This window comes from Spea bombifrons, chromosome 3 (genome assembly GCF_027358695.1).
Source record: "Spea bombifrons isolate aSpeBom1 chromosome 3, aSpeBom1.2.pri, whole genome shotgun sequence".
In the NCBI taxonomy this organism is placed as follows: Eukaryota; Metazoa; Chordata; class Amphibia; order Anura; family Pelobatidae; genus Spea; species Spea bombifrons.
The window spans coordinates 112,002,724-112,028,836 of NC_071089.1; the positions used below are offsets into that span (position 1 = coordinate 112,002,724).

Genomic DNA, 26,113 nt, shown 5'->3' on the forward strand with positions numbered 1-26,113 from the left:
CATATACGGGCTTTGTCATTAAGGGGTTAAGTAAAGATATCATATGAGATACTCTCAATAATTAGAATAATAGGACACGTACCTGCACAATCCACCCTGAAGAGGCTCAACGAGGCTGTGACTGAAGATTCATCGACAGACTTTACCCCCCGTAGGATAAATTTCACCACCGAGGCTTTTAAACTTTCAGGCAGAAAAGAGAGTAGATAGAGAGGCATGTATACGATATAGCGCAGGCTGCACAACAACGGGGTCATGATTTTGCCCTGGGGCGACTGAGCCATCCTTTCTATTGTCGGAAAGAGCAACACAGCCCTTAGAACCTGCGAAAACCAAGGGGTAAAGAGAAAACCTGGGTGAATGTTGGGTGGTGTTCTGCAGATCATGAATAAGAATCCTCACCAAAAAAACATTGCATATTTTTACTTTCAAAGCCTGTATTGTGAGTTGAGTATCCAATTGCTAGCACATCTTTAGACCAAGACACATTGGGGGTCGTTGAGGTTGAACATTGAATTTGTTGCTATGGTGATTGCACCACTCTTCACCGAAATCGATGGTACCCCATCATATCCCTCTAGGTGGCGTGTGAGCTGAGCAGGCAAGGGCGTTTCAAAGATTCAAAGAAAGACGGAAGAAAGGGAGGGTATGGAGGAATGAAGAAAATGATGAGGTGAGGGGCCACTAGAGGGCGAAGCACAGATATTATGACTCCCGGACCAAAGCTACAGCTTTCATAGACTTAGACCGCCTAGACCTTTGAGACACGAAGACATGACCCAGAGATAATCCTCTGGGGCCAAGAAATAGTGGAACTGGATGAGTCGTAGAGTGACATCTTTTCCAGGCCCCCTAACAATAATCATTAATCCAGCATTTAAACACACGAGGATACCAGTGAGGATCTGATCGCACGCTACGGACAGAGCCTGTTCCTGTACAGTCCGAGAGCAGCAACACCCTGCGTACAAACAAATTAATGTCAAAATAATGGTCTATGATGGGCCGGATTGCATTTCGCCTACAGCTTTTGATCTCCCAATCAACAGTCAGATTCCGAGAGAGAGAGAGAACAGTTTGTTCAGCAGCCTTGAAATTACATCAAGTTATTTTCTATGGGTCGAGTAATAATTTAATGAGGAAATGTCACATCAGAGATAAAATCATAATTGAATCCAGCGGTGAAAACCATACATCACTTTTGGTATTATTTATTTAATGGTCCATTTTTAGTTGTTCAAACTTATATTTCACCAGTTCTACAATCACGCCGGCATTCCATGCAAATTTCCCATGATCCCTCAGCGGCAATTACTTTAGAATCCTACTGTCAACCCGTGCTCTGCATGCATTGTTTCCGCAAGCTGTGCAGAAGCCTCCCAGACTACAGATTGTTTAAAACCCAGCCATTCCTCTGTAAAGTTATTCCCATGACTCAGAAAGTGGAGAAGAAACATAAAATATGCTGCGGCAGGCAGATGGCGGCCAACAGAAAAATAACCAAGGCTAAGGACAGAAAAAAACCACCACAATATGTATGCTGCATATAGATATAACCATTAGGATTTGCATAATTGCATGGGTAATTGTAGGACAAGGAGCAAAGGAATGGGTCTCATAACCTTCTGGGGATTGTGCCCCCCAAAGAAAGAAGACTTGGCAAACTGGTGCCCGTTGTGTCCCCTAATAGGACGCATTTTTGGTGAAGCCCTGACTCCGGGGGGTAATTCTAAATTTGCTTAAGTTTTAAGTTCTCCATAATCAATACAGCCAGAAACTTTTATGTCTACACAAACATCAACCTGATAAGGCCTGATATATGTTCTTTTTGGACTTTTTGAGACTGAATACTACTAACAAGTAAATATTTGTTACTTTTTCTTGCAGTATTGGTGAAAGTACAGTTACTAGGTAAACAAATTACTGTTAAAGAGGTTAGAGAGGAAAAAACCCTCATGTAGGCCATTCTGGAGATAAAGTTGGACTTCAATGTTTTGTTTGAGGATCACGTTAAGGACAGCTGCAGACAAAAAAATAGATCCTTATGATATTTAGATATCAGTGAACGTTTATGAATCAAATAATGGACATGTACTGTCCTTGGCAGATAATTCAATAGACACATGTAAGCACTGGTAGATCAGGCATCGTGGTAGGAGAAGTGTCCATTGCGGCGCTTCTGGAGCTCATTGGGGAATTTAGCAAGTGGTTTTCCCCAAATTTGTTTGGAGCCTCGTTCCTGAGACCCAAAGACATAAATCTGTCAATGTGTCTTCAAAGGGATTAGCAGAGCTATCCGTGGACACCTTGAGATGTTCATCCATCAGGTAAGGTATAGCTGGTGGTGTTAGCAGGATAAGCAATACTTATTTCCCAAATAAAACCAGTAAAAGAAGATAAACCTGGAATACAGATTTTCTGAAGTTAGTAATGATTGTAAATTTAACTGATATTCTTGAATAACCCTTATCGGTGACCTCAGAACAGAGGAAATGAGAACTGTACATACAGAACCATTGTCAAAATAGAAGACCTGCAAATTCAATTAAAGATTAATGAAGCGAGCAGAGTGCTTTTATAGTACATTAAATATCATCATATCTCACCGGAAAGAGAAATGCTTCTTTTTCTACAATGAAGTGGGGATTAAAGAAAGTATCATGTCGGCGTCTAAGAGCCAATTGGAAGCTCGTCTTAAATCAGCGACATTAAATGATCATAAAAACGCATCAATCCAAAAATACCAAAATCCCATGAATTACGGGATACGCAAAGTGCTCTGAGACGGTAATATCCTCACTTGACCAGGAAGGAGATGAGGAAATCTCTGAAGCCCCCCCCCCCGTTAAATATAAAAGTGCTCCCTGTCAAACGTAACGTTCATTCTGATGTATCGGAAAACCTCCCTTGCGCACATTTCATTTCTCTGGGTTGTTGGGTGGAGGGATCAGCTATTTTCCGTCAGGTGAAACCGAGGACGTAACATAACCACACACTTAATCGTTATCCAACGTCGAAATGTGACAGTGTCATATTAATCACAATTTCTTCTCGCCGGCATGAAGTAACCTGCAGGCAAAATCACCGGGGTCAATGAAATCGACTCTCGTTTTATTAACACAGCTGCGTCGAGACGGCATCCAAGTTAACGCACTTGACAAATCAGACACAATTTTCTAATGTTCCTCCAGCATCAAAGCAAGTCCTTCTACAATAACAGTCACTTTTACTCTAAGGGCAGCGTCATAACGTGTTCCATATTGGTATCTGAAACCCGTACGCTTCTAAACTAGATCTCCTTTACATGGAAACAGTATTTTCAAAACATTCGTAAAGATTCTTTTTTGTCGCACTTGGTAAATTAACTTTTTTTTGATGTGTTTGATAACATTATGAAAGACAAGGGGGGTTTTTAAGAAATACCTGAGAATCTCTTCGGAGGCTTGTTGATCCCTGAAGAAGAACATGACACCGAGTGAGCTTCTGAGAACCGTTCTGTTACCTGCGTGTTATCGTTGGCAGGAGTTCATCGAGATGAAGAATTATTGGCACGCGGCAACATTTTCTCATCGTTTAAAGAAAATATGACTAAACCCAAGTGGCATTTGTGTTTCTAGAATATTGCAACATTTTAAAGGGGGGGAAAAATAACAAGTGAAATTGCTGAAACAACACGGTCACATCATGTTTAAATTTCCCAAGAATCTGAAAGAGGTCCACTTTGTCTGTAAAATCATGGGCATTTCCTTAAAAGGTCAGGCATGTCCTTTTGTTGTGTTTTTTTTTTTAAAGAAAATGTGAGGCGAACTATGCTATATTTATCCTCAGTATTGTTGAGTTGTCACGATAGACAGCCTCGTTCTATGCCCTCCTCGTTGAACTTTGATGAACACCTCCCTGAACAGCATCCCACAACTGGGACAGCCTCAACGGCACATACTTTACAATTACAGACCAGGGATCTACTCCCCTATTACACACATTTTGCAGAAAGCGGTAACTTGATGTTTCATATGTATTCACGATATCCACCCTCATTACCTCAATTATATTGCTATTAACCCCATCATACACTACCACCACGGATCATCACAGCAATTGCCACTCCTGCTGCATGATGATCCGCCATGATGATCCGCCTTTCTGCTCAAAGGGACACTCCAGCCATCATATGCATTTGCCCCTTTGCCCTCCTCACTTTTTGCTGAACTACTCTCCTGACATGTAGTTTACCTACTGCCCCACTGCCCCAGTGCTGGCTTGGCAAACATTGGGCATGGGGGCCTAATGAGACCTCCCGTGCGGATGCACAGAAAGCACTCCGTTGATTTTAATGGGAGCGCTTCCCTATCACTTTTCCGCTGATTTAAGGCAGCCAATCAGCCGCGCTAATCAGCGGACCATGGAGAAGGCTTGGTTGTTCATGTGGCCCTCAGGTAGGGATGCCTCTGTTAACCTCCATAGCACAGCCCTTTAAAGGACTCTGCACCAACTCCACCTGGAACTTGTTTACTTGATTCATCTGGGTCTTGGCTTACAAACCATCATCGCTTGCTCACCTAATTCTTTGGAGTGAATCTCTGTATAATCCTTCAGTATTGCTATACCCTTAGAGGCTGAATGGTAGAAAATAGTCTGGTTAGCTCAGAGCATGAGACTTTTAATCTCGGGGTTGTGGGTTTGATCCCCAGGTTGGGCACACAGCTGTGTTTCTTTTTAAACAAAGAACTGGAGAAGTGTTTATGTCGAAGGAGGAAAAAAGTTGGAACAAGTGGTCATAACCTAAAGTAAGAGGGTCAGAGGCTTAGAGGTAAAGTAAGAAAGTTTTACTTTACTGAGTGGATGGTAGAGAAGTAGAAAGCCTCCCAGCAGAAGTAGTAGAGATGATTACAGTGAGGGAATTTAATCATGCATGGGATAAGCATATGGCTCCTGAATCTAAGACGAAACCAACGACTGATTAAGGTTTGAGTCTTTACAGCAGGAAATCCGGACAGACTAGACGGGGTGAGTGGTTCTTATCTGCCCTCACATTCTATGTTTCTAAATTATGACCTATTTACAATCTTAGCTAATTAAGAGAAACCATTAAGAAGTCTTCACATCTTTAGATAAAACCCCTACCCTCCAAAAAGGCCAAACGGACTATGCTGGGGGCCAAGAATACCCCTAACAGGTTCACTTTAGATTTACAGTTTTCACCCTTTATTCTAGATTGGTTAAATAATCTTTACATAAAAAGCCTTTCAAATATAGAAATGCCTGACTCATAAGCAGCACATACGTGATACGTAAGTGACATGACTTTTTACCATGAAAAAAAAAAAAACTGACAGAAAACCAGAAGAAAGTATTCCCAGGAATACTCTATAGTACAATAACACATGTTTTTTATGATTACAATAATACAAAATAATTGAATAAGAAATGTTTACAAATCAGGTTACAGACTCAATATATCAAATATAAGCTAAAATTTGGAGAAATCCCAATGTGCTGCGTTGTTAAAAATAAAACACATTTAAGAAAACTGAATAAGATAAAAAGACTGAAAATAAGAAGATCCGAGACATGGTGAGAAACTCAAAACTTATCTCAGGGAGATACTTAAAAAAAAAAAAAAAAAAATAATAATAAAAAAAAAAGAAGCATGAAAAAATAAATTTCTCAGAACAGATAGGATCTTATGCTTTAAATGAAGGGAAAAGATGGCCACAGCTTTTAGCATAAAGTTTCGTAATTAAAACTTCCTATAGCTTGTGATTTTAGTTTTGGAATTGGTGTTAAATTGGAAAACCAGAATCCTTCTCCCTAAAAATATAAATCAGGAGATAACAAAACAACAAAAAAGGTACGGGGGTCTCATCAGCATACATGGGGACTGGACCTGGAGTCTACTGGGGGAGTCCTCGTTCCCTGGCACAGTTTTGTCTTTCTGTGGGCAGGGGAGGGGTGTTTGGCCACACCCACTCCCTTTCTACTAAAGGTTACCTGTGGCTAGAACCGCCCAAATTTGGAACTGCTGCTTCCCTTTTATGAAACCACTCCCCCTAGGTTCCTAGATATGCTCATCGTGCCACGTTGTCACACAGCTCTTAGGCTCTGCCTGCGGAACAACACACTGGCAATGAGACCTGCTATTAGGATTGTGAAAGTGACCATTACTTGTTTGCATGTTAGTGTTTAATTCCACAGTAAACTAAATAAGAACCATTTAACATACCAAAAAGCACCTTTTCTGCCCGTAGGGCATCTTGTAATAAAACAAGATGCCGTAACTTGTAGTTTAATGACAGACAAATGATGCTAAAGACTTAAAGCCATCCTTTAGGAACAATAACCCAAGAGGTATTTGGGATTATTTTTAATATAACAAGCAGGAAGTTTTTAGGGACCCAAATTTCAAATTGAAACAAAAAAGAAACAAAAAAAAAGAAACATTTTACAACTAATTTATCTAGACAGGAACTTTAATCCACAGATTTTAAAAGCAAGAACTACAGGCTACTACAACAAGGGAAAGATAAGATCCGGACATCCAGCTCTCCGCAAAGCACTTTAAACTTGGCAACATCCATACGTCCTGCTTATCTACAGAAGAAAGAGAATGGGCTGTATCCTTCAAGATGTTCTATGGAACATACACCTGTGGTTAACTCAAGGGATCTCTTTAATGCTACTGCAGTTACAGCTGTGCAGTGTATTTCTGGCACTAAACACATCGGCCTCTAAAAAAAAAAGGTTGATTTAAAGTAAAACAAAATACATTTGCTGTCATTTCAATTAAAAGTGATTATGGACAATAATGTACTACAGCTTTCTCCTGTAATGCTAGATCTCAGCAACATTTTGAAGACCCAGCCTTAGCGAGTTTCTCCTGTGAGAAGGGCCAAGTTGGCCTTGTTTAAAGCTCATTCTTTAAGTTAATGGCGCTGCAGGGCGTACTGTGGTTTTTGAAAGATCCAGTAATATTTAGTCTTACTTTACAAGGGGGGGGACCCCTACAAAATCAATAAACTGCTTCAAAAGTAAGTAACATCAAAATATCACTTGTATGTCCCTTTAGGATCAAACACATGCTGTATGCTGACACCATAGCCAAATTGAGACAGCTGAGTTGGGTGTTGAGGTAATAGGCAGGGAGGGCATGACCAGCCAATGGAGCGGATGTGTGGAAGGTGTCATCACCTGTTTACCTTACATGAATAGCCACCTGACGACACTATGTCACAAGGAGACAAAGTTGGAGCTGAAATAGAGGTCTGTGCTGCAACAGTACACCCCCCGCTGATTGTTCACCTCCCTGGGCCAGTCAGCGAAGATCTGAGGATCTCCCCAACCGGCCCAGGCTCCTCAATAGCCAGAAAAGCAAGACAGTGGGGCGGTTACCTGCAGGGATGAACCTAGGGTCATGGAGTTTCTTCAGTTCCCCCTTAAATAAAACAAGCGCTCATATTCAAACGCACTCTAACACCCACTAACTCTAAAACTATACACAAACTATCTCCCTCTTGCGACATAAGCTGACACATAAACTCACCCTAACACTATACACATATTGACATCAAATACTAACACACACTCATGCTGATACCATATACTAACATACACACGCTCTATCACCATAAAGTAACACATATGGTAACAGCATACACTCACACATGCTAATGCCATATTCTTACACAGTTACCAGCAACATAAACTAACACATCCTAACACCATACACTAACACATGAACACTCTACCACCATATCGTAACACACATGCTAACATCATACACTCACTTACACGCTTACACCACAGAGTTTTCATTACCAATTCTACCACCATACACATACACACACATTCACCAACACTATACACTTAAACACTCACCCTCACTGACTGCCAACAATTTTAATTCAGGAACACAATTGTTGCAAATTTGTTTTTTTTTTCTGAAGATTGGAAAGATAAAAGTTTGTGAAGGTAACCCATCTTGTGCTTTCTGCGTCAGTGGCAAGCAGCAAGGTCAATGTATAGGGAGATAGGGCAGACACAATAGAAAACCGGGTCCTGTTAATTGATCCCTTATTCACAAGAACCAATGTCTGTATCAGCCCATCAACATTCTAAAACAAAACACCGTGTAGCCAATAGGAAATGAGCAAAACTAACATACATTACAGATGTTTGTCCACTTGTCAATTTGTTACTCTCACGTCACACTGACCGAGCAGTTTAATCCTCGCATGAACCTCACCCTCTCCTTTACTTCAATGATTGATTCTTCTGAAATTTCTTTTCAAAGGAGGCCAACTTTTCCATCATATTAAATATAATCACCAGAAACGTACATTTAATTTGTTAAGTCAGGTGAATGACTCTGCTACTTTATATACATATATTTGATGGCAAACAGTCCTGAAAGCTTATACACCAGACTTCAGCTAGGTAACTAAATAGGTTTCCAAATGTGGCAAATTCTTGTAAACGGATGAATAGAAATCATACATCAAAGTTCACAGGTAAAAAAAAAATGAATATATCAAGTTCTCAATTTTAAATTTAAAACCTAATATAATTATCAAACTTGAGCACTGGAAAAAAAGAATCCTGTAGATATGGCAGATGTTCTAGATCTACAATACTACCTGGGGATTCCGAGCCAGTCCAGCTGGGCTATTAGATGGGCCAGTGAAACAATCTGGGTATTACTGCCCCTTCCAAACAAGTGCATACAGAGAAGGTGTAACAAGTTAGTTGTGTTTAGTTTATAAGCATCCTTTGTGCAGGGCTGCGGAATCTAATGGAGCTATATAAAACAATAGTTAATAATAAAGCACTAAATATTCCATTAATGGGGCAATAATACATGAATGTCTTTTAACATTTATAATTAACATTTTACAAATGTTTGCTTCTTTTTTGCAAAAACAAATTTTTTTTGAAATTTACATCTGACTGACCACCTGAATAGCATTAAAATGCAAAAAAAGTCCCCAAACTATCCACTTTTACTTTTTTTTAATAGGTACACAAAATGGAGCAAAAACAATGAATTTACATGATTTGCGTGGAAGTTTCAGTTCTCATATTTCCTTTTAGCAGGAAATTTCCCCCATCCCTATTAACCCTTAACTAACATCATGGTAAACAGATAAAAACAAATTATACTAGAAGCAAAGATTTTAATGCTTCACTGATTACTTTATCAAGACACCATCATGAATGATTTTGTTTAGACTAGAATAGGGTAGCCTAAATGGAACAGCCTTCCAGCGGAAGTGGTAGAGGCTAAAACCATAAGGAGATTTATTTAGCAGCCTAGATGCCCATCAAATTCTATGGTTTTTATGTTCAGTTTTATATTTGTCTGTTTCCTCCCTAGAAACAAACCTGAGTTTCTTTCACAGTAAAATAAATTAATATATAAAATGAAATAATTTGAACAAAAATAAAGCACCTGTTTTAACTTTACTTCAACAATCTTAATACAAAAAACTTAGAATAATAGATATTACAGGAAATATTTTTTTAAATAAATATGGAATTCTGAAGAATATGGTCTGTCCTTCTGACTACTTGGCCGTACATGGATGAACTGTCACGCAGTATTAATAGAATATACAAAAAGCTTTACAATGCTGGAAACTTAAAGAAGTGTTTTAATAATAATAATAATCCCGTCTTTTAGCTCGAGGAAGGAATCTGATTTTGTATACACAGTTTGCGAAATAAAGCCCAAAATACAATTTAATCTCTTGATCTGAAAAATAACACCTCAATTAAATTAATTCCTCTCGTATCTCCAAGGATTGAGTGTTTCTTTAAGTTTGTAAGATGGAAAGCTGCCAAAATAAGCAAAAGTTAATGAACATCTCTTCATGTTCCTGATTTATAAGGCGGAGGAACAAGACAATGTTGGGCGAAGGGGGTAAGAGAGACAGTTAAGGAGATAGAGGTTTTCCCAGTGAAAGCGAATTAGTGCATGCATTAGAGTGTTCGTGTGCACATTTCATGAAAGGAACCCTAAATAAATCGGTGTAATGGTTTATTTATTAAAATAAGGAACAGGGCCAGTCTTGGTGCCAGAAGTTCCAGGCAGTTCCTTGGGTGACTGAATCATGGGGGCATCAGGCACCCGTCCAGACCCCGTTGGGACAGTTTCTGAATAAACAAAAATGGCAAATCCTAAGCCCAAAACCTAAATATTTAATGGAAAATAAAAGATTTTCCTTGAAACAGAAAGGTTCTCAGCAGGGCATGTAAAGCAATTTCAGGCGACCAAGCTTTACTAGCGCAAGAGGGAGCGGGAGCGTTCCCTGAGCTGAGACAGATGTCTAGGAGAAGTACGTGTGTGTGTTAGGTAATGGGCGCTTTGGGGGTTGACTTATTTAGTTTGTCGCCTCTGCAATTTCTGTACGTACTTTGTGTCATTTTAAGATGCTTTAGATGTTACATTCAATAGTGTCATTATTCTTTTGAGTAATTTGAACATGAGTTTTAAATAGTTACAGTAGTATTATAAACACCAGGTACACAAGCACACAACAAAATTGTAGAAAGCTTTTTGGGCTTTGGCCCTAATAAGCAATATCCGGTATATGCAATAAAAATCCCTGTAAAATGGACACTATGGGAGCAGCCATCTTAACTTTCCGTTCTTGGGACCTGCATGATTATTCCGTTTCAGTTCACCCCAAAGGTGTTTGATGGGGTTGAGGTCAGGGCTCTGTGCGGCCGGTCAGGTTCTTCCACACAAAACTCATCCAACCATCCCTATATGGACCTTGCTTTGTGCACCACTACATGGATGAAAGTATTGAAGTCAGGGGTTGGGTCCCTTACTTCCACTGAAGGGAAACCTTAATGCTTCAGCATACAGAGACATTTTAGACAATGCTCTGCTTCCTGCTTTGTGGGAACAGTTTGGGGAAGACCGATTCCTATTCCAGCATGACTTCACCCAGTACACAAAGCAAGCTCCATAAAGACATGGTTGGATGAGTTTGGTCTGCTTGACTAACTTGACCAACCGCACAGAGCCCTGACCTCAACCACATCAACTGGAACGAAGATTGTGAGCCAGACCTTCTTGTTCAACATCAGTGGTCTACTGCAAACGGTCTTATGGATGAATGGGCAAAAAATCCAACGTAAACACTCAAAACTCTTGTGGAAAGCCTTCCCAGAAGAGTGGAAGCTACCAAAGCTGCAAAGGAGGGGGGGGGGCTAACTACATATCAATGTCCATGTATTTAGAATGCAATGTCACCAAAGTCTCTGTTGGTGTAATGGTCAGGTGTCCCAATGCTTTTGTCCATGTAGCGTATGAGCCTTGTCTAGTTTCCTATAGAATATTATGTTTTTATTAGACGACTTCACTGCCACCATCACACAAGAGAGTTATATGGAGGGGGTTCTGGGATTTTCTATAAAGCTCTTACTTATTTAGCAAAGCGTTGTTGGTTTCAAACAAGTAAAATGTATGGGACACGAAGGCAGCTGTGCTCTCTGCCTTTTCCTTGTAAGTAGAAAAAACAAACCTAAAAAACAAAGGACGTTCTATACCTGTCAACATCGCGTATAAGATTACATTATTTTCTTTTAATTAGAGCTTTACAAAAAAAAAAAAAAAAAAAGATATGGAACACGTCTTAGGACATACAAGAACCTATCAGGTGCTATTAAGGAAAGATATACCTGACAACAGTCAAAGACGCACTTCAGGCTATATTCGAGCAGGAAACGGCTCTTGTACGGATGCCAGTTCCAGATTAGAACATGGACGCAATATAATATAGAGCCGCGTTTTTGTTAAAATATGCTACGAATTGTTATGGATTCCAATTTGCTTACTCTGGAAAACTCTAGGGACCCGTTCTTACTAAAGTCTGGCTACCACCTCGCTCTCAACCCCGTGTTCTAACGTGACCCCTAGAAAGGACAATTCCGCAAAAGAACAACAATGATAACAAAAATCCATAAAGATATCAGTTTCAACATGTTCAAAAATGTACAGTTCCTTTTGCAATCATCCACTGAAAGGCCTCCACACTCCGTTTAGTTCAATCTGTCTATTTACTAACATTGTGTTTTCTTTCCCCCATAGTTCCTCTCTATCTGTCAGCTCTACACCTACAGATGTGACCGACTGCACAATTAAAGGGGACTATTACTAGAGTTAAATGCTTATGGGACATTGGGGTTTTTTGCTTACAGTGAAAGCTTTTAATTTAATTAACCCCTTAAGGACAATGGGCGGTTCCTAAACCCATTGAAAACAATGCATTTTGAGCCCGTACATGTACAGGCTTTGTCATTAAAGGGTTAAATGAATGAATTAATTAAAACTACTTCTTTGTTTTGGAAATATTCAGTTTCAAAATGCACCTAATGGAGGCTGAGATCAACCCGTGGCAGAGCAAGTCATTTTCTAATTAATTCCCTGTCCTAAGGGTCTCTCCCTTCCTTCAAAAGACTGCCTGAACCAATCAAGAACAATCAGCAACTTAACCGTGGGGAGATAACGTTGCTCGCATTCCACTGTATGTGTCCGTCTCTGCCTTACAAATACTAATCACAGGATGTTGAAAATTATTTTTGTTCTTGACCTAAGACCCTTGTACTTGGTGCTGTGCACGCATGAGTAGTGTGCAAGATCAATTACAGTTCACGTGTGTATAGAAAGCGTGTGCGAGAAAAAATACTGAAATACACTAATACCTAGAAAAACATACAAATTTGTCATAATGCTATTATGTTTGTGCAAAAAAAAAAAAATGTAAAAAAAGTCGTAAATTGGTCAAATTTACTAATTCGATTCATGCCATTGTAGTAGAAAATCTCAGGTTACAATGTGAAGATTTTCTACTTTTCTATTCAGAATATACAAATACAATTTTATTTCATAAAAAAAGTGATATTTATGAAAAGACCTATACAAAAACATCTACTATTTTAGAGGATTTTAGATTGCTTTGCTTATTATTAGTTTGGGATTGCTACCTATTATTATTTATTGTTTTATATAGTGCCATCATATTCTGCAGCGCTGTACAATGGGATGATATTTACTCATAATTGATCACTAATGGCAGAAGTAAAATAGAAAGTCTTGTTTTTAATTTATTGGAGGCTCAGAAGGTACTTTTGCCAATATCCTGTTTTTACTACATTCCCGGTGATTTTTTATCTTTAATGGGACAGATACACTTATTAGTAAAGCTTGGGACAGGTACACTTATTAGTAAAGGAAGCTTAGCAACGTTTTTGTAAATATTACAAGAAAAATGGGCCACCGTTTTTTTTTTCCGCCTTAAATTGCCCGAATTATCTTTGCGAAAGCATCTTCATGCAGGTCGTAAAAATCTGTTATGTTCTTACTATTGATTTTAGAGGTGTTATTTCCTCTGGATCAACAGTTTCCTTAATAGTGATAATATCCCCACTTTTGGTATGATATAACTCAAAATTAAATTACCCTTCTGTCAATAAAAATGCTTTCTTCGAAGCATTCTTGTGCCAACAATAAGATACAAGGAGTTCTCTGGTTATGACCATTACCCAGGAATATATCATTCAAATGTCACTGTCTGACCACATTAAACAAATATTTACAAAAAAAAACTATGTCTCAAACTCGCCAAGACGTAAAAAGGTACGTGCAGGGGGGTAAAAAAACGTTTGAAGCACTTAATTTAGATCGCTGAGAAAAAACAAGCCATCTTTATCCTATTTCTCATGAACATATGCAAAGAACTCTTTAAACAACTTAACACCTGTACGGCTCTGGCTGTAAATGACCCAAGACCTGAAAATCATAATGAAAATAAAGGAACACTTGCTCAATATTTACGGTAAAAAAAAAAAAAAAAAAAAAAAGATATATTTAACTCCGAGTGAGGTTAATCATACACATCTGCACGAAATCACTGCAAAAGGCACAACTTAAAGCAAAAAATAACATAAAACACAACAGGGATCAGGAATTACTATTAAAAAATATTGGGGAAATTAGTCTAAACCCAAAAACAAAAAAGATTTTGGAATGCAATGTAAATAAATCAGAGTACTTTTTAGTAATTTTATTTTAATAGCCACCTTTTAGAACATGATGTAATGTCTCAATAGTCTCGATGCACGTATGGATAGTCATTATATATTTAAATATTTAATAAAATATATTCATAATTTATTTAATTATTATTTAACTATATTTAAAATCTATTTAGGGAAATAAGTATATTCTTAATATAATACATTTTAAATATATCATGAGTATATTAAATTACATATATTTAATATATATATATATATATATAATATATATTATATTTATTATTATTTATTTAATTGTCTACTGGTATCTATCATATCAATTTAACTACATTTCATTTTGTAACTAGTTAGGTTGTTACTTTGTGTACAATAGAAGCGAACATGATTTTTAATTATGGATTAAAAGTTTGAAATAAAATGTTTGAAACAAGTACCCCATGGATTTTGATTTTGTACAAAGAACACTCTCTGGAAGTTTCGGTAACTACCGAGCAGCGGGCGGCTTGGGGGAGCCAAGCTAAGGGTGTAGCAAGGCAAACAATTTAGAATTCAGGTACATTCCCCTTTTGAGAATTGGATTATTTTAATAGCTAGAGAGATAATTAACTGAAGAAGGGCCCATGGAACAATACGTTTGGGGCCCGTCGCCTGATGTCCTGAGTCATCTGCTCTCATACCCTGGGGGTGCAACATTTGGTGATCATCTAGAAGGGACTAGATATCTACCGAGGGTAGACCGAGAGTGCGTGCAACCTGCGGCCCTCCAGCTGCTGCAGGACTACATCTTCCACAATGCTCTTTCAGCTAAGGGGCTGGCTGAGGAGTATGGGAGATGTAGTCCAGCAGCAGCTGGAGGGCCACAGGTTGGACACCCCTGTCTTAAGTCCAACAGGGGAAGGCAGCCGCCTCATAAAACGCGCAGATACTCTCTCTAGAAGAACAGGAAAAAGTCTAACCTAAATGCAGCGGCTCCCGCCTCCCGCTTCAAAAGCTATAGCCATTCCACTTTGGATAGGCCAGTCTGCCATCAACTCCTACCGCAATTAATGTAATAGGAGTTGATCATATACTCTGACACATACTTTATTCCCATTTACAAAAATATTTCTTATTAAAAATAGGTATTTTCTGTTCTTTTTTTTAAAACACTTTTCTGGCGTTATGGATATACTAAGACATCCTCAAAGCTTTACATGTTATCTATTTAACGGGGTCAGTTACAAAAATGTAGATAATCAGACCCTGAATTATATTCTTTTGTTCAGTTTAAATCATAAGAGACACAGAATGTATTATTATTTATTGTTTTATATAGCCATCATATTCCATAGCGGTAAGATTTACCCAAATTAGACTAGATCTGACTCCCTTCAGTATTAGATACCATATTTATCGTATAACATGCGCCGGGGTATAACGCGCGCCCTCCCCAGGACCGGAAGAGTGAGAGACGTGGCTGCAAATCGTGCAGCTCTAGGATTCATCGGCGGATAACACGCAGGTAGGGTTTCAGCTTCGTATTTTAGTGATACTTAAAAACGAAAGTACTTTAGTGGTACTTTCGTTTTTCAATAAGTCTGATGATAGACAAACGAAGGAATTTTGATTTATATCCCCAAATCTGTCCTATAGGAGATATTTTTTTAAAATATTTTTTCCTTTTACGTGATTTAAATCACCTAATATCTAAATGGATATTCTTAGCATGAAGGAATTCAAAAATATCCAGTAGCGACCAAATTCAAATGGCAGCATTTGTGTAAAAATACTATAAGCAATAAAATAAGTTTTGATATAGGAGGCCAAGTACTTGTTTGATTTATAGTTTATATTAAGGCGGAATACTGCGATATAATGTTATGTTGGTAGGACTATAAATACATCAATGGCTTATACTATACACAAGGTTATGTATGTGTGTATATATATATATATATATATATATATATATATATATATATATATATATATATATATATATATATATATATATATATATATATATGCATGCTTTGGGGTACACTTAGAAGTGTTCACGGAAAACAAGGAAATTTCTTGCTGTAACATAATTGCAAAAGGGTTTTCTAACGATCAATTAGCCTTTTTAACTTAAACTTGGATCAGCGAACTAAAGGTGCCATTAAAATACGGAAGTGATGGGAGTGAAAAAGGAGTCATGGGAGTGATAAGGGAGTAATGGGAGTGATAAGGGAGTAATGGGAGTGATAAAGGAGTGATGGGAGTGATAAAGGGCCTCTGTACACCTATGAAAATATTCTATTAAAAATAAGCCATTTCTGGTCCCTTCTTGGCTATTTTAATGGACATAGTGTGCTTTTCTTTTTCTTCATAAAATGATCCCAAATTTTTGAATGGTAGAATGTATATATAAGATTTTTTTTTTTACGTGCTGCTGTGAAATCTTTCTATACTAAATACCTTAACCAATATAATCAGCTGCTTTTTTTTACGTGAACAGTATGCTATTTAAAGTAAAATTAAACATAATGTTGGATTTTCCCCAAAGCTTAATTTATTTGTTTTCCCCTTTGAAATAGAAAGTTGGGCTTTAGGCTGAAAGCTGACACGGTGTAAGCCTCTCGGTACATGCGGTGTCACTTTTGACCCTTCTCATCACACAATAATGCCGGTTACGAAGGTTAAACAATACCTGCCACTTGGAATGCCATGTCAAGCATCTCTGTGAGTTATTGTTCCCTGTAATCTCCTACTTGTGTCAAGTTTTCCCCCATCAGAAATGACTTAAATGTAGTATTACTTTTCACCCTACCCATTGTGTCTCTTCCCCCGACACTTCATGATTAATTACTTTCAGATATTCAGACATCGGGATAATGTTACATGTCGAGCGACTTCAAAGCAAATCAAAATATTAATAGGAAGGAAACGGGAAATGAAGTACATACGCGCGTAAACATCTGCCTCGAAGCATCTGTACGGCTTCGTAACTTAAAGCAAGCAAACCTATAGCAAGTCCGAGAAATTACGCAATAATTAGCAACATTTTAGCAATTCGCACAATCTACACCTGTGTCGTGTATGATGGCGTTCTATTATGTCATCAATGAGGTCATGCAGAAAAAGACACAATTATAGGTGACACCTGCAGGCAAATCATTTAATGTTTCATTATTCCTTACGTTAGAACTTCTATGGCTTTTTAACCCCGACTCTCGCTGCCGTTATGTGACAGCTATGCGCTCAAACACAACACACAAGGTAGAGAACTACAGCTGGATTTAAATACCTGGGAAGTTCCCCCCCAAAGCCATCTTATGGGAATTGGGAAGGGTGGGACCAAGGCGGGAAGGTGGGGCTAGCCCCCTGACAAATAGGATAGAGAGTAGGCGGAGCTGTGATGACGAGTGGGCGGTGCCTCGGAGGCCAATAATCAGCCCCCAGCTCTATCCATGGTAATGTTAAGGTAATGGGGCTCTCTCAACCAGGAAGTTTGTCCCTATAGAGAAAACCCAAGCCTATTAAAGAAGTGATGTGGGGAGAAATCATTTACATTAAATATCATGATAGACCAAAACTCCCAGATTTTAGTATTCTCTAACTTAAAATATTTAAATGCCATAAAATGAGTATTTTCTATTAAAAACCATACAGGCTATAGCACGCATGCTTAAAGTGTTTTAAAAGTTGTTATTATTTTCCCAATATTTTACTTATTTAGGAATATTTTATATAGAGGTCATCGCTTTGGATTCATGAAGAGATTTAACATTATACATCTATATGCTAGAGAGCGCAGGCAGGGGGTACGTTCCTTGGCTGCCCGTCTTTGTAACGGCTCAAACTGTACTTACTGTTTTTATTTTGTTTTTGTTAAAAATGACTTCTTTGAACCGCAGTGTTTTCCCAGAAATGAAAAAAGGTCGGGAGGGATTTTTGATGGTGAAACAGAGCACAATTAAGACATTTTTTTTAAATACTGGTTATTGTGGCTGGAAGAAGACGTCATGGACTTAGATTAAAAAAAAAAACAAAAAAAGACCCCCCACCCTTCCTGTGTGAATAGCCCCTCTGGTATCCTTCCCTGAGAAATAACCCTCCTTAAGTTTTTATGACTAGTAACGATTACCACGCTAACCACAAAATTGGAAAACATGATCAGCTCGAAAGAATTGACGCCGATCCATAGCAACTACCGATATTACCCTGACTACCGGACGATACAGCGTGTATATGACATATAAGAAACCGAACCTCTTGCCTGGGTGTCTTTAACTCTTTCTGTGATAGGGGAGGGAGCAATGTGCTGAGAATCAATAAGCTGCTCACATTTCTTCTACTGAAGGGGTTAATGCTGACCCTGCTGCCTTCCAGGCCGCATAATGGACTATTCTGATTATAAAAATGTTACCCGCAGGTTCTGACACCCATAAGTGTTCACCTCTGATGTCCGGGATCCAAAAACCTCCCTGACAGCCTAAAACACGCATATCTGCATTCAGCACAATAACAGAGACGTGAACACACGTTTCTGATTATTACACTTCATATGTTATCCAAGTTAGCAGTTAACTTTTATTGGCAGTAATAAAGAAGTTGCACAACGCTCCGGGTAGCTGAAATATTATCTATTGTCAAAGTCGACTCATGATCTGCGGGCTGCAGCCCCGCAAGAGCTCTGCGGCTCCCTACACTTCGAAGGATTCTTTTGTTTAGAGCAGGGGCGTCCAACATGCGGCCCGCGGGCCAAATGCGGCCCGTGGGACCTCAAGGTGCGGCCCGCGTGAGATCGGCAGCCAGGATCGCAAGAGCCCTGCTGCTTACTTGTGGGAGGGTCTATTCTCTGCTCCAGTCCTGCTTCCTCTGTGGGGAGAACGAGGGAGGCCGCGCCCCCTGCTGAAGGCTGTGAGCGGCATCGAGAGCTGTAGTGAAGGTAAGGTGGTGGGGGAGGGTGTTTGAATGAGTATGCCTGATTGAGGGAATGAATCTGTGAATGAATGCATTTGTGTGTATAGCATAGATGTGTAAGTGCTGGAACCTAGGCATGATGGGACTGTGATTGCTGTTAACAATCCCACTCCTATCATGCCAAGTCAGCCAGTGCATGCTGAAACCTGACTAGCTGCCCCCTTGTGTATTGATGCTGCCAGCAGTATGGGGTCTGCACTTACAGCCACCCTGTACCAGTATGTACTGGCTGACTTGGGATGATAGGAGTGTGATTGCTAACAGCTAACAGCAATCTGCTAACAGCAATCATAGTCCCATCATGCCTAGGTTCCAGCATTTACTGGTTGCCTGGGTATAAAAAGAGTGTGTTTGCTGTCAGCAATCACACTCCTATCATGCCAAGTCATATTGTTGATTTTTTTTGTCCCATTGGGGTGTGTTACTTTTAATAAAAGCGTGGTTACACACTAAAATTGGACAAAAAATACCGGTACAATGCCCAGCCAACCAGTACATGCTGGAATCTGGGTATGCCTGAGATTGCTGTTAACAATCATAATATATAATTTTTTGTACAATTTTGGTGTGTAACTTACTTTTATTCAAAGTGTGTGGGGGGGTCACTTTCAGTTTCGGCTAAGTGAACCCTGAATTTTCGGTTTTGGTCCAGAAATTTCATTTTAGTGCATTGCTAAAATAAATAGAACTATTTTATTTTTACTTATCCAGAATCCTGAATTTGTAGTCACAACACTTTCTAGGCCCAGAAATCAGTGAGAGGAAGAGTAAAGGTTTTGTGTCATTTACTTTATTTTAATCTGCATATTTTATTAAAGGCCATATTTTCTCACAGTGAAAAATGAGTGCGGCCCTCGCATGTATACAATACTGATGAAGTGGCCCACTGCAGAAAAAACTTGGACACCCTTGGTTTAGAGGCTGTAACAAATGAGTTCTATTCAACGGAACCCGATGTAACGCTTTCAGGCTCTAATCAATGAAAGTTATGCATCAGGCAGATCAGAACAAAAAACGTTTAGCAAGAAAATGGGGTTTATGTAAAAAAAAAGATTCTGGTAAAAAAAAATCTAAGTTTTAGCAGTGACCTTGTTTCCTAACCAACCAATGGACCAGTCCAATGAGCTGGAATAGTGTACTAGTTGATATGGTAATCAATGACATATTCTAGGCCATTTTGGATGGTAGATTGGGGGGGGGGTTGGCAGAGCATAACAGGGAGCCATTTACCCTATTGGGAGATCAAGCCCCTTCTATCGCTACTGCTCAATTAGCCAGTTAAACAGCCTCCATAGTTTCCTTCCACCCGGTGCTGTGGAGTGGGTGTTTTGTAGGGATGGGCTTGAATCACCATGTAGACCAAACGATGGTATGAGTCTAGCCATGTACCTATATCATTAAAGGAATTGACCCATAATCACACACTGGTTCACCTTTACACACATATTCTAGGTTTCTCTCCAAAAGGCATGCGATTACCTGGAGGTTTAAGGCTCGCTTCATCATCTCCAGTATGATATAACAGCCAATGGAATGACCAATCAGAACCAGCTTTGTATCCGGCGGTACATTCTTCCTTAAAAAACAAAGTTTGTGCTCAATCTGTCCGTTGAGTCCAAATATATCTTCATTCTGGTCTTCATCTCTATCTGCAAGAAGGAAAAATGATTGTATTTAAAGGTCCCGCTCTCCTTTTTTTGTAAAATAAAGAGCTACAGTCAGCCTGAATCCATACAATGGGCATGAATTTAATTTATGCCCATTGTATACAGCGCTACTGTATCTGCTGGCGCTGTATAAACAAATGTAATCTAATGTAAAGAATAGATATATTCTCCAGCCTATTTTTCAAATCAGTTTCCGTGATGTTGAGATTAGAATGTTATTTAGGAAAATACTTTTAACTGAAAATCCAAAATGTTTCTGTTATTCTATGATTCCATTAAACAAACCTAATCCCATTGTACAGCGCTATGGAATATGTTGATGCACCTATCCGGTGCCATTTTATCACTAAATATAGGTGGAACAGCACCTTTAAGCCACTGAGTGGAGGGGCTACTTTACCCTAGTTGGTCAATGTATATTTTTTTCAGAACAACGTAATCTATTCATAAAAGTCTAGATTCTAAAAAAAACTAAAAAAAACATAATTTCCAAATCACATAATAAAAATAAAAGAAAAAAGTATTTTTCCTAAATGCAGTGACACAACCTTTAAGTAAATTCATCCAATATAAGTTGTACATACAATGAAACTGTACGCAAAAGCCCATGTAGTTGACAGTAGGCTCACATAAGAAGGAGTTAATCCCATGAATGTTTTTTTTTTTAATTAAACTTTAAAGTAGGATTTTCTGTTTCCATGGTAACAACCTACCAGCGCCTGTTTTTGTGTCACGTGACAATTATATGTTCTTGGCAACAATCAAACTATTATTTAATTATTGAACCGGAGCCTCAGGGTAAAGCCCTGCTTTCCGAGATCTCCAGGTGACTTTCTTCTTTCTCTGGGCAGGGAGTGGGTGTGTAGCCACGCCCACTCCATGTCTGTGTTCCGCTTGCTCCACCTACAAAAAGGTACTCTGAGGATAGCCCCCACCCACAAGTGGCTAACTCTGTCCCCATGAAGCCTCTCTCCCCCCAGTGGAAATTATAAAGGGCGACATGCACAAACTTGCCCAGACCCCCTTAAGATCTGAAGGAGGGGGAGGCTGTAAGTGTGTTCAGGATGGCCTTTTAACACTCAAATTGTGACTTTTTTCCCCGTACACAAAAGAGGTCACTTGAGCACAGTTTTTGTTTGGGATGTATACAGAATCACCTGAATATATAAACTACCCCAGCACGGACCCTCTCGGAGAACCCCGGTGACAGATAATATATTTTCGCCCTGCTCTGTTTATCCATCTGCGCAACATCTCCATACCACTTTCTAAAAATTAAATAATACTTTATATAAACAGAACTAATATGTTTAACAGCGACGGTGTTATTTTATGCGATATGTACTGTTAACATGTTTTAAATTACCTAAACCAACCTTTCTATTTCCAGTGTATAGTACTTAATAAATCTCCCCACCTTTCAGTATTCAAGAATAATAGCTCGGAAAATATAACGGCCCCGGCACAAGAATATATATATATATATAAGGGGTAGTAGAAGTATTATTAAACACTCATCTACAGACACCAGACAAGCCAGAAGGCTTGTTTTTCCCTCAGAAATCTCAATGAATATATATATATATATATATATATATATATTAATCCCAGCATGATTTACTTCTAAGACTCTGGCAGGACATACAGAATGTTTCTTAACCCCTTAAGGACAATGGGCGGTCCCTAAACCCATTGAAAACAATGCATTTTGAGCCCGTACATGTACGGCCTTTGTCTTTAAGGGGTTAAAACTCATTTAGAACTGAAAATAAAACACACGCAGACACAAATAAATAAGATAAGATGCTGTTTAGCCAAAGGGGGTCTTCATTCTGTATTTCAAAACAAGGAAGCTATTTGTATGGTCCAAAACCTCCAAATTCCCCTTTGGCCAAAACATTGTTATTCATAATATAATTTTGAGCTCATATAATGCGATACACACGTTGATTTTTTTTTAGCAGAAAATGCACGCTGCAAAACTCGACTTAGGACACACACTAGAGCATTTATCATTATTTTTTTCTTATATAACCCTAACAATTTACTCAGATTTTGATACAGTACATGGAGTATGATGGCGCCACACAAGCTGGCGACACTTGGAGGCTGAATAGACTCAATGATTTCTTCAATTTCATTCTGATTAAATTAACATTAAAGCGAAGATTCCCCCATTCTTCATCAATGCCGTTTCTGGAAAAAAAAACCCTATATAAATAATCTGAACCCACCCTCCTTATTAGCGGGTCAACACCCTACCCATTTTCACTAGGCTACACTTGGAACCCATACATGCGCAGGTAACCAACACTCTTGGCTGACTAGGTTGATGTACCATGATGACGAGATGAAGCCACTGGGTAAGTAATAGCAGCACTTTAGTTTACTTCACCATCTAAAAAGTTATTCTAATTCTAGATTTTATGGAATGTTCACCATACTGATTTTGAGAAGAATGGAGGGTTTCCACGGAGAGCTTTCTGAAATAGAACCCTGGCAGTTGCATCATCTGTGAAGGCCATTGGAGGTGTTGTGATATTACAAGGAAATATATTTTCTTGGCTCCTCAAGTTCTTTGAACACCTGAAGTTTGCACACACCTTGGTGTAGTATTTGTCTACTAATAAATTAATTTTAAAAAAAAATCCAGGTTTTTTTCGAATTGCCTTCATCATGACCGGTGCAATTTGGGACATTTCAGAAACGTTGACCTTGATGGACCTTTTCAATGTTTTTCTTCTCGTTCTCTTCCCTAATAAACATGCCCCTTTTCTTATCAAACGTGACCTCACGACCATGCAAGGCGTGACCAAAATGTAAAAAATTCATATCTTTAAAAAACTTGCCCTCAGAAGCTCTGCTATTTCATGCATCCATAATCCTTCCACGTAACAAGCTTTGTGCTGATTTTAACCCTAAAAACCTATTTTATATAACAAAAAGTAAAAATACACCAAGCAAACCTTAAGATAAAATATTTTTCTGGACAAATTAAATTACATAATCAAATTTGGGTAATCTTGTTTGTTAAATGGGATTATGTCCTATTAGTTTTTTTTCCTTCTTATATTTTCAGTTTAGAACAATAATAAAAAAGTTTTTAAAAAGGGCCTTTAATTTCATGATATGTTGTCCTCTTCCGTACATACTCTGTCTTCAAAATGCCACTTGTGTGTTTTATTAAGCGCATGGTATTTATATCGCTCTATGGGGATAATCCCAATAGTTCAGCAAATGACATCGACCACAGGAAGAGTAAATACGATTTTAAGAACCTTATGGTCTTTCCTTGGGTTTCGCAGATTTTGCCCCAATCTCAAGGTGAATGGGCAGATTCTCAGGAGCATAAAGCTTGGAGCTGTCATCTCTAGATGGCATTAGAGCATTGGTTGTACCTGTGTACCAATTGTGTCTAAGGTCATCCCTCTTCACCACACCAACAGTAGAATGGCTCGGTGTTAATCACCCAGCTGGACACAAATCTATGTAGGACTGGGAACAGCCTTCATCAGCATAGCCGTAAATAATCAGCTCAATGTAGTGTTTGAGCAATAAAGTCACCCAAAATGTCGCATGATTGACAATAATGACGGCCTCCAGGTCTGCAGATAAATGGAGTTCACTAGCTCACCAGGATTATGTTAACGTCGGTCTATATGTTTACAGCACTGGTTTTTAATGCTCAAGGTAAAAAAATATTATAAAAAATTACCAAAAGCCATAGCAGCCACCCACTAAGATTTTCGAGCCACCCAAACAGGCCAATTATTAAAGACAATTGTGCTCAAGGTTTCCCGAAATACAATAGGAAGGTGATTAAAACATTCTTCAAGACGCTTAAATCAAATATCTGAATTACTATAGGAGAGATTTTGGAATTTTCTCTGCAGCAGAGATCCAAACCAGAAAACCTTAGAGAAATAGCCAACAAAGCCATTCCAACTGAAAGTAGCCCTAGGCCGTCATGGCTTATTGAAGGGAATAAGCTGTAAAAGATTCATTTCACTTAACACTCCCTCATGAGCAGAACCTATTATGTTGTATTTGGAATCTTCCTTTTATATTCCGCGGAAAAAAAAAAAGAAGAAATGTATCCATTACAAAAATCAAAGAGCCAAAGCTCGAGGTCTAAATTAGGACCAGTTGCGAAGGGGTAACATTTATCTGAATGACGATTGCATCATTTAGCGTGAAGACGTTTGGAGTCGGTAAATAACAATAGGTGAAAGAACAGAGGAACATATGTCGAAAGAGATGGTGACTGTGAAGAAAGAAACGATCAACGCAGGACCAGCCACGCACGAGAAAGACGAGACCTCGCAATGGAAACATCGTGTCGGGGATCATTATTATTATTATTTTATTTTTTTTGAAACAGAAAAATATATTGCAACAATGTCATTAAAATGTCGTGCTTGATCCTTTCAAAAATGTTTTTGCTTTTAATTTGTATTGTCAGTAGACAACTTAACATTTTAATTATAAATTCACTTATTTTGAAAATGATGTCTTTACGGTTCTGTTTTTCGAATACAACGGTTTTGGATACATTTCTAAACCCAAATAGAGGGTCAAAAGCTTAGATGGAATGTAAGTCAGCTTTACTTTACCGAGAGGGTAGTAGATAAGTGGAACAGTCTCCTAGCAGAAGTGGTAGATGTTAACTCAATGAGGGAATTTAAACATGCATGAGATCTAGAATCTAAGATGACCAGGGACTGATTAAGACCCGAGTCTCTACATCAGGAAAAATGGGGAGACTAGACGGGCAGCAGGGTCACATTGTTATACATTACATGATGGCGCTATATAAAATAATAAATAATAATAATTCTGTATTTCTTAAAAATATCTTCATCCACTCATATGACCGTTGATCACTGCAGATAAATCATAAAAGTGCTCAATAAAAGATTCATTTAAGTGAAAAGGACAGTGAGGTCTCAAGCCTAGCGCTAGAAAATCAACCTGTCATACTTCTGTAATAGAACCTTTAAACTGCCGATGTTCCAAAAAAGAGAGACATACAACGGCGTTTCTACATTTAACAGTTTAGGTGCATCTTGCAAATTGTAATGTTTCAAACAATCTGAAAAAGTTTGGACCCTAAAGGCACCCTGAAATTCAGCAACTTAACTAATCCTGAACCACTTAACCATTTAATGACAATCTGTGTTAAATAACAATCTTAACGTCCTTCGTGTAGAATTAAACATTCCGCCTCTTATGCCTTAACAGGGCTCTTCAGGTCTACTAATTGAGTAAACATCATTTCTCATGTATATCGTATGGACTTCAGGATTGTTGTGAATCGCCGGTACTTAAGATGTTAAAAAAAAAAGATCAGAGGTGAAGAGCCAGACCCCTTCCAGGTCTAGGCGCTATTAATTTAATTGTTGATCATTAAGTGATTACAATTTAAGTTTATCAACTTTTAATGGCTTATTTTAACT

General features: G+C 38.5%; 1 protein-coding gene across 1 annotated transcript in view; it reads right to left on the reverse strand.

Moving 5' to 3' along the window:
* LDAH (lipid droplet associated hydrolase) overlaps positions 1-26,113 on the reverse strand; it is a 66,887-nt gene that overhangs the window by 17,914 nt on the left and 22,860 nt on the right. Inside the window, exons 5-6 of the mRNA XM_053461067.1 lie at positions 20,470-20,639; positions 83-323 (exon numbers count right to left, since the gene is read on the reverse strand). Coding sequence (XP_053317042.1) covers positions 83-323; positions 20,470-20,639 — 411 coding nt within the window. The remainder of the gene's footprint in view (positions 1-82; positions 324-20,469; positions 20,640-26,113) is intronic.